This window comes from Capsicum annuum, chromosome 11 (genome assembly GCF_002878395.1).
Source record: "Capsicum annuum cultivar UCD-10X-F1 chromosome 11, UCD10Xv1.1, whole genome shotgun sequence".
NCBI classification, from domain to species: domain Eukaryota; kingdom Viridiplantae; phylum Streptophyta; class Magnoliopsida; order Solanales; family Solanaceae; genus Capsicum; species Capsicum annuum.
The window spans coordinates 20,704,716-20,714,496 of record NC_061121.1 but is presented as its reverse complement, the minus strand read 5'-3'; the positions used below and the strand labels follow the sequence as shown (position 1 = coordinate 20,714,496).

At 35.4% G+C, this 9,781-nt stretch overlaps 1 protein-coding gene across 1 annotated transcript; it reads left to right on the top strand.

The window, feature by feature from the left end:
- Window positions 1-2,285: 2,285 nt before the first annotated feature.
- On the top strand, window positions 2,286-8,488 carry LOC107847334 (the record flags this gene model as incomplete). Its single annotated transcript, XM_047399612.1, is given in 2 exon segments — window positions 2,286-2,699; window positions 8,417-8,488. Coding segments are annotated over 2 exon segments (359 nt in total), but the record flags the coding sequence as incomplete, so codon positions are not given.
- Window positions 8,489-9,781: the final 1,293 nt, after the last annotated feature.

Sequence of the window (9,781 nt, the reverse complement as noted above, 5' to 3'; positions counted from 1 at the left end):
TAACACAAGACAACACTAGACATCATTTTTTTTTGTATTTTCTGATTTTTGACTCTTTTTTGTTGAGATTTTCTAAATAAAAACACTAAAATCAAGATTTAGGGATGTTGGAACAACCCTAACCAAGTCTTTGATACCAAATGATACAAGAAAACACTAGAAAAAACGAAATTGACGCTAAGAATGCAATAACCAGCAAACACATAAAGTGAAAAACAACACAAAGAAAGGGGATGAAGAAGAAGAATGCTTGAAATTAAAAGATAGATAGAAAGACCCTTACTCCTATTCAATGATTAGCACTAGAAAATGTTTCAAATCTTCAAACACACCTCACAAATAAGAGTTCAAACCTTTCTCTTAGGTGACCCAAAGGACTCACACTTCCTCAAGCACACCTTTCTTGCCAAATCATCCAAGACAAGTGAAAACCCTAACTTTCAAATGTTCATGGAACAAGTTTTGGTTATAAGAGCTACAACTACAAGACTACAACTACAAAATATGAGTAATACTCAATTTCAATTCTTCAAAGTCTAAGGAAAATAGAAGTTAATAGGTTTATTATACTATTACATAATAATGACTAAAATACCCTTAATGAAGGGTTCTCCTTTGGAGTGTAAAAGCGAGCCATTAAAAAATAATATTGCCCCTTAATAATCTCAAGTATAGGCGGCCTTGGAGTGTAAGGACCCTTTCTCCAATCTTCAACTTGAACAAGGTTTTGTAATGGTTCCAAAATAACTTTAAGCATTTTCAAATCCGAGGCTTGAACCTTTGACAATCCAAAGCGTGAACCTTCTACAAGACCTTGTAATCCTTGTGCGCTTTATGCTTGTATCATAACCCAGTCTGAAAGAGTTAATCCATAACCTACCCAAAAGCTGAAACCGATCTACTACACTTCAAACCCACGACCTTACTTTTCACGAATAATTTCAAACTACACTAAAAATATCAAATATGACATTTACACGTTAAAACAAAACCAACGACACTCATATTGACTGCTTTTGATTCGGGGACAAAACGGACCCTCAGAATGGATTTTCGAAAAAGAAGGGCAAAATCAAAACTTTAATTCAAAAACATATTTATTATATTTTTAGGAACCTTAGTTGAAAATCCAAGTTAAATTGAGTAAAAACGAGGTTTAAATCGATGAAAAAATTATTTTTGAGTTTTACCGGATAAAATCTTTGAAAAATTAATTAAGAAATTACTAAAAAAAAGTGAATTCTTACCGTAAATCCATAATAGAATCAATAAATATATGTTAATTTAGCTTTCCAATCTCCCACAAACTTTACTTTTAAACTCCCACAATATTTTAGGGTTTAACTTTCAAGATGAAGGTGAAAGAATGAGCAAAAATTGGATAAAAGGGGCTATTTATACTGTACTCGGGTTACCAGGAATTTAACACATAGATCGCAATCCTCAATCCCAAATTATCCTTTATGTATCTGGTTGCACCAGCAACCTGGTGCACCAAATATTTTTTAAGTCGAAGTGGACTTCGATGTGGTGCCCGAAATTCGATTGGAGTTCGAAATACGCAAACGAACTATGTAGCCACACTAAATTTGATGCTCCAAATTCAATGGAGATATTAAAATTTCTAAAAAACATCATTTTCACAAAGTTGACCCCCGAAACTCAAAATTATAATTTTTCAAATCGAGGATCGAAATGAGATTTAAAAGTTATAAAATTACATCAAATATGTCTCCACCCTAAAATTGACGTTTTGAATTTGCTGGCGAAGTCGGATTTTCCATCTGAGGTCGTTTCGATCAAATGTGGGTCCCACACTCATATTTTTAATTTTTCAACTTTCCGACCAATAGGTTGAAATGAGTTTGGGTGTACCGGAACTCGAACTAAAGGTATACCTAGCCTAAAATCAATATTCTAGAGTTTATGACGCAGTTCATTCAGCCATCCTTCGCACAGATCAAAAGATATTCGATAAGTCTAAAGTAAGTCTCTTGAAGCCATAAAAAACCACAATATTGCAGAACATGGTATCAAAATGCATCAAATATCATGCCAATCACTTCCACACTCCAGAAAATATCATAATGCAACTACGAAGAAGGATAAAATAGTTAAATAATATAAAATCACAAATTTCACATATTTCATCAAATTTTAAGGTCTTTACACTAGTGAAAATCTATTTGAACTTGAAACTTTAAGATAATATTTGAACCCATTAAATATTGAGTCAATCTTTGATCTTGTATTTAAGGTATTTAAAATCTACCTATATACATAAAAAAGTTCAAAATTACTATATACATAGTATGTTTTTTTACTGAGGAAGTTTTGTTGAACATTCTGGGCGCTCTGATAAATACACCTAAGTGTTATTTCTATGCGTGGCTTAATTTTGAGGATAACTTGATGTGCTTAATGAAGTATAAAGTGTGTATTTATGTGCTAAAAGATGTTTTTTTTTTTTTTTTTTTTTTCCTCCCAAACCTTTCTGAACAGTTTTTTGGTTTGCCCCCAAAAGCTTTTCTTTCTGATCTTATGGTTGCTGGGAAAAGTTTTTGTGAAGAGGACTGTTCAAGGTTGAAAAGAAAACACTCCTCCCTTCATGAGGAGGATTTGCACCATTATTGCTTCTCTTCAACATATATATTGGCATTACTTCATGATAGTCTTGGAATTGGTTTGGACGATGATAGGTACTTACTAATTTTTATTGCTTTCTTTCTATCTCCTTTTTAATACTTACTGCTCTCTGCTTGACTTGAGAAAGAGCAAACATACTGTTGCCTGCTTTTGTCATGGCTTTCCAAGTTTAATAATGGAATGATGGTTAAGTATCTTGTCTACCGTTCTCCTTCTTTTTAGAAATTGTCCTAAATTTCCTACCTTACATGATTCTATCATAATCTTATTTTACTTCAAAAACGATTTATTAGTGGAAAAGGTTTACTAGTAGAAAAAAAATCTATTTTCTATTAGATTTCTATTAGGTTAGAGGAAGGATTTTGTAGCTCTATGAATAGTCTCTTCTCAAGTCATTAACACAATAGCACCCACAATTTAGTCACGGAGATTCTCTCATGGTTTTTTATGTTTTTTTTATTTAGTTTTTAATATGTAGGTCAATTGGCCAAACCATATCAATAATATTATGCTTTTCAGTTTAGTTTTGTGTCATCTGAATTATCATCATATTAGTTTGCAAACTAATAGCTTCCGCATGACGCTCTCGATTTCGAACCCAACAAGTGATATCAAAGACATGTTCAATGGTCTAATGGTGTGGTGAGACTATATTAAACAGGTTCAATAGTGGTTTCAAATCAAGATGCAACCAATTTGATGATAATGAAGATTTCTGTCTAGCTACATGTGGAGAAGGAGCTTAAAACATATTTTCAACATTCCTGCTGCTTCATCTTTAAAAATAAAAATAAGATATTCTTTTATAAATCATTTTTAATTCATAATATTTTAAATTTTATTTTTAACCATGACAAGCAGCAGTCATGAAGATTACATGAAGAAAAACAGGATGATCAATTTTGCCAGAAAATTCAGGCCAAGGGGAGATTTGTTAGGAATTGTCATGAATTTCCTATCTTACTTAGATTCTATCATAATTGTGTTTTACTTCGGAAAGCATTTATTAGTGGAAAAAGTTTACTAGTAGGAAAAAATCTCTTTTCTATTAGATTTCTATTAGGTTTATTCTTTATTAGAGGAAGGGTTTTATAGCTCTATAAATTGAAGATCTCTCTTCTCAAGTTATTAACACAATAGCATCCACAATCTAGTCCTTAAACAGTCTTGTTTATGGGGAGATTTTCTCTCATAGTTTTTTTTTATGTTATTTTATTTAGTTTTTAATATGTAGGTTGATTGGCCAAACCATATCAATAATATTATGCCGTTTTAGTTTAGTTTTGTGTCATCTGAATTATCATCATATTAGTTCGCAAACTAATAGCTTCCGCATGATACTCTCGATTTCAATCCCAACACTTCTTCCCGAGCTTGCACTCTACTGAAAACATAAATGAGAAGAGAAAAGTTGGAGTCAGCAGAAAGGAGAGAAATAAAGAAGAAAACAAAAAATAAATGAAGTTCTGGAAAAGCATAAAATTTTATACATTTTTCTTCCAAATCTATTCGAAGAAGAACACACAGTTGGAATAATATTTGTGTTTGTTGGAACAAGATTTGATATGCTAATCAAGTTGAAAACATTCCACTTAATTGGGCATTAGAAGCATTCATTTTGCAGAGCACGACTGAGTTGGACAAAGAGCATGTCAGTTGGTTTGCAAATTGTTCAGTGAGGACTCTCTCATTTTGCTTCTCTTCTTTGGCTTTTTTATTTTGGTGATGTTCACAGCTTGGTATGTGTCAAAGTGGAGAAAGCCACAATTGAGGACTGTGTATGATCTAGAGAAAGAAAAGTATACAGTCACACGTGTTGGTAGATGTTCATAGATTGTTTTATAGGAGCAAAAACCATTTTCTTGCATCTGTGGATAAGGCGAAGGGACCAAAGTGGTTCAGCTACCTCTGTCAAGTGTTGAGAATCAACAATGGCGATCCATGGAGCTGAGTTTCAGCTCATAGAGGAAGAAGAAAACTGAAAATGAATTTGTATTGAATCAATCAGTGAAAATACATCTCATACACTATCTACACACCTCTATTTATAGAGGAACTTCTAATCCCAACTAACTCACCTCATTAAGTTAAATTTTCTAACTAACTAACTAGTACACACATGAATCATACTGTACATTGTAACTAACTCACACCTATAGTGTAACTAACTCATTCACCAGAGTACTGAACACCCCTCATCAAGCTAATGAGTGAAATAGATCCCTCACTCCCAGCTTGGATAAAAGATGAGTGTGTTGTGTCTTACCTAGACTCTTTGTAAGCAAATAGGCTAGTTGTTCCTTGGTTGATACATAATGAGTTTGAATCATTTTCTGTACCAATTTCTCCCTGACAAGGTGGTAATCAATGTCAAGGTGTTTTGTCCTCATGGAAGATTGGGTTGGCTGTAATTTGCAATGCAGCTTTGCTGTCACACAGTAAGTTTACTGGCTGCTGAACCGTAACACCCAAATCCTTGTACAAGCCTATAAGCCAAGTGATTTCAGCCACTGTTGAGGCCATACTTCTGAACTCTGCTTCAGCTAAGCTCCTAACTACTGTTTCTTGCTTCTTTGATTTCCAAGACACCAAAGCAACTCCAAATTTAACCAAATTTTCAGTCACAGACCTTCTAGTTTGTAGACAAATTCCCCAGTCTGAGTCACAAAATATTGTGAATGTATCTGAGCCTTGAGATGGTATGAACAAGCCTAAACCTGGTGAAGTCTTAACAAATTTCATCATTCTGATAGCAGCTTCCATATGGGATTCTTTATGTGCATGCATGAACTGGCTTAGTATTTGTACAAAAAAGAAAATGTCCACTCTTGTCATTGTCAAATACAATAATTTTTCTACTAGCCTTTGATATTTCCCAATGTTTTTTAGAGATTTATCCACTGGATCTTCTCCTGAGTCATTTACTTGTGAGTCATAGTCAATTGAGGTCAATCTCAGACTTGGATCAAGTGGTGCATACACTGGCTTGGCTCCACTAAGTCCTAGCTCAGAAATAAGTTCTAGAGCATACTTTCTTTGGCTCATGATAACCCTCTCCTTGGACCTAGCAAATTCAATGCCAAGAAAGAACTTTAAAGGACCCAAGTCTTTCATTTTGAACTTAAGCATGAGATCACTTCTGGTCTGATCAATCAATCATCTATAGCTACCAGTTATTAACAGATCATCAACATAGACTAGTACTATGACTAGATCTTTCCCTGCTGTCTTTGTATACAGAGAGTAGTCATAGTGACTTTGTACAAACCCAAGTTGAATAAGATCCTCTGTAAGTTTCAAGTTCCAACTTAAGTCCATAAAGGGATTTTTGCAACTTGTAGACCTTATTAACCCCCCCTTGTCTGCAAAAACCAGGGGAAGAACCATAGATACATCTTCAATTAGATCACCATGCAAAAAAGCATTGTGAACATCCATCTTGAACACAGGCCAGTGCTTAACTGCAACAACAACAACTACTGATCTTACAGTAACTATTTTAGCCACTGGAGAGAAGGTATCTGAGTAGTCCAACCCTTCTTTCTGATTAAATCCCTTTGTAACAACTCTGGCCTTATATCTCTCAATAATACCAGATGCTAATACTTAACCTTAAACACCCATTTACAACCAATGAAAAGTTTACCAGAGGGTAGATCAACTACGGTCCATGTAATGTTATCCTCAAGTGAAGCCATTTCAGACTTCATGGTTTTAATCCACTTGGGATCCATGGAAGCTTAAGCAAAAGAAGTAGGTTCATATACTGAGGAGTAAGCTGTTAAAGCAACACAGTAAGGAGGATAAAGTACAACATAGCTCACATGGTCAGAAATAGGGTATAGACAAGCAGAGTTGGCTTTGGGCCCTTTAGTTTGATAGTTTTTAAGCTAGATAGGTGGTGGTCTGGTCTGTTTAGTAGAAGTTCTTCTAGTGTGAGATGAAGGGAGTAGCTTAGTTGATTCAACAGTAGCAGGTTCAAGAAGAGAAATAACTAGAACTGAGCTGAGAATTAAACCTGGAACAAGATGATCAACAGTGGTAGAACTAGAGGATGCAGGAATTCCCAAAGGTACATACTGAGCATTAGTAGAGTCATGGAACAAAGGAGGAGAAAAGATGTGAGAAAGGACTTATGTGTTGGAAAAGGAACACATTTTCCTTGAAAACTACATCTCTGCTGACTAAGAATTCTTTGGTATGTAAAGCCATTAGTTTGTACCCCTTTTCGAGATGTAAGTAACCAAGAAATACTGCAGGAATAGCCCTTAAGGTAAACTTATCCGCCCTCCTCACTTCGGTAGCATAAGCTAGGTAGCCAAAAACTCTAAGATGCTTAAGAGAAGGAGCAGAATGATACATGTATTCAAAAAGAGTTTTACTCTTAAGAATAGTAGAGGGCAATCTATTAATGAGATACACACTAGTAAGGACATATTCTCCCCAAAACTTCATAGGTACATGAGATTGGAATCTGAGAGACCTGGCTGTGTCCAGAATATGTCTATGCTTCCTCTCTACAATACCATTTTGTTGAGGTGTATAGACACAAGAGCTTTGATGTAGAATACCAAGTGATATAAGTAGGTCAATCATTTGAGAGTTGAAGAACTCACAACCATTGTCAGATATTAGGCATTTAATAGAAGCACCAAACACATTTTTGATCATGATACGGAAGTTTTTAAGAACAACTATGACTTCTGATTTGGAATTAAGCAGAACTATCCAAGTGTATCTGAATAGTCATCAACCAAGGTTAAAAAATACCTTTTACCATCATGTGTAGGTACCCTGTAGGAACCCCAGACATAAACATGTAATAAGTTAAAACAAACAGATGTAGTGGTGGTACTTAGAGGAAAAGGTTTCCTTGATTGTTTAGCCAAAGGGCATACAGTGCACTAATCCACAACAGTAGCATCAAACTTAGTAGAAATATATTTGAAACAACTTAGCTTTTTTAGAGTAGTAAGAGGGGTATGACCTAGTCTATTATGCAAGAGAGATAAATCCTTTCTTTGACTAGTAGAAGCTGCAGGAGTAGTAGTAGTAACATTATTAGAAACTATACGTACATGCACATCATGGGACTTTAGTTGAGGTTCTTGTGTCCTCAGTAGGCAATCAATATTCACTACATAGAGATCATTCTCAAGTTTGCCAATCCCCCTCACTTTTTCACTGAAGATGTCTTGAAAGACACAAAAATGAGGATAAAAAAATAACACAACAGTTTAGCTCTCTTGTCAGTTTTGGAACAAACAAGAGGTTGAATTTAAATTCAGGAACATGTAGGATATCTGTGATCTCAAGGCCTCCAAGGATATATGAACTTCCTATATGTCTAACTTGAGCATGATCACCAGTGGGTAATTACACCTGGCCTTCTTGTGATGTACAAGGTTTGTGTGCTTGTAGGAAGTTAAGAGTGCTAACCATGTGTTTAGATGCTCCAGAGTCAACAATTCACATTTTTTAACAAACTTGATTTCACTTAAGTTGTGGTTATCCACCATAATGAAGTAAGCCGTGATCCTTACTCCTGTTATAACAATTTATCATGCAGTCTGATATAGTCATATTATATTCTACTTTCACTTAAAGGCACTCTTTGATTTTGTGGCAGCGATTATTGAGATATAGCTGTAATATCCTTGCCACATTTTCTTTAGTTATGTGATTTTAAGAGTTGTTGTTTCTGTCTCTCTTGTTTGTTTTGTTTCAAATTGTCTTTGCTAATCATTGTGGTGGAAAACGTTTACTGCAGTACGTACACCGAACGTGTGTTCAAAACTGGTGCAATGAGAAGGGGGATATTACTTGTGAGATTTGCCATCAGGTACATGCCAATCTGCCAGCTGATTTCCAAATTGTTTGTATTATAAGATTGCCTAGAAATTGGAAGCCCTCGTGCTTGCTTTTGAGTTCAGTTTGATCACCTCCTAGACAATGTTTAAATATATGATACTTGAAAGTGGATCTCAACTAGTTTGTCGCAAGCGGATGCGTGTCAGGTGATTTGGTGGTATCACGTGTGCCTCGTGTACCATGGTAAGAGGAATGGGGGATGTATCTTTTGCATGATGGTTGTATTTCTTTTTTGTTCTTTTTCTTTGTCTCCCTTGTTGGTGCCTCAACGATTATGTACTTCTTTTCAAGTCTGTATTTGGGAGCTCTTTTCTTAAGCAAGCTTGATTTCACTTGAGTTGTGGTTATCCCACCATAATGAACTAAGACGTGGTCCTTACTCTTGTTATAACGATATATCATGCTATCTGATATAGTCATATCATATTCTACTTTCACTTCGGGAACTCTTTGATTTCGTGGCAGCGCTTATTGAGATATCGCTGTAATATCCTTGCCACATTTTTTTTAGTCATGTGATTTTACTATACGTAAGTTATGTGATTTTCTTTAGTTGCCTGATAACTTAAGAGTTGTTGTTTCTGTCTCTCTTGTTTTTTTCTTTCAAATTGTCTCTGCTAATTATTTTGGCGAAAAACGTTTACTGCAGTAGGCACACCATGTGTTCAACGCTGGTGCAATGAGAAGGGGGATATTACTTGTGAGATTTTCCATCAGGTATATGTCAATCTTCCAGCTGATGCTTGTGCCACACTCTCATTCAATGTAGGAGTACTCCTGCTTGTGCCACCATTGAGTTCAAATCATAGGATTCTCTTCCCTCTCGAATTACCCTTAGGAGTAGTTTGGTAAGTGAAATGAGATGAGTTTAAACCGGTATATACAGTCCATTGAGATTAGATCACATGAGATTAAAAATGTGGAGAATTATTAGCCCAGGGTGTCTGGTTTGCTGATTTTACACAAGTCACAGTACTTTAATGCATCACATTAGAGTGAATGGACAAGGATAGATTACTAGTACTCCTAGTTCGGAAATGATGTGGCAGCACTCAAGGCAATCACCCAGCGGTCAATGAAACTGCTGTAAGACCATAGTTCAAGTCCTACCAGAGAAAAAAATAGCTAAGTGATTTATTTCCATCCATGCTAATGGTTGTAGCGAGTATTAGGTTAGTTCATTTGTGTGCAAGATGGCTTGGGCACCACCTCCTTCGAAGAAGTTAGTGTGGCAGTTTCATAGTTTGAGAAATTACATAAAAGT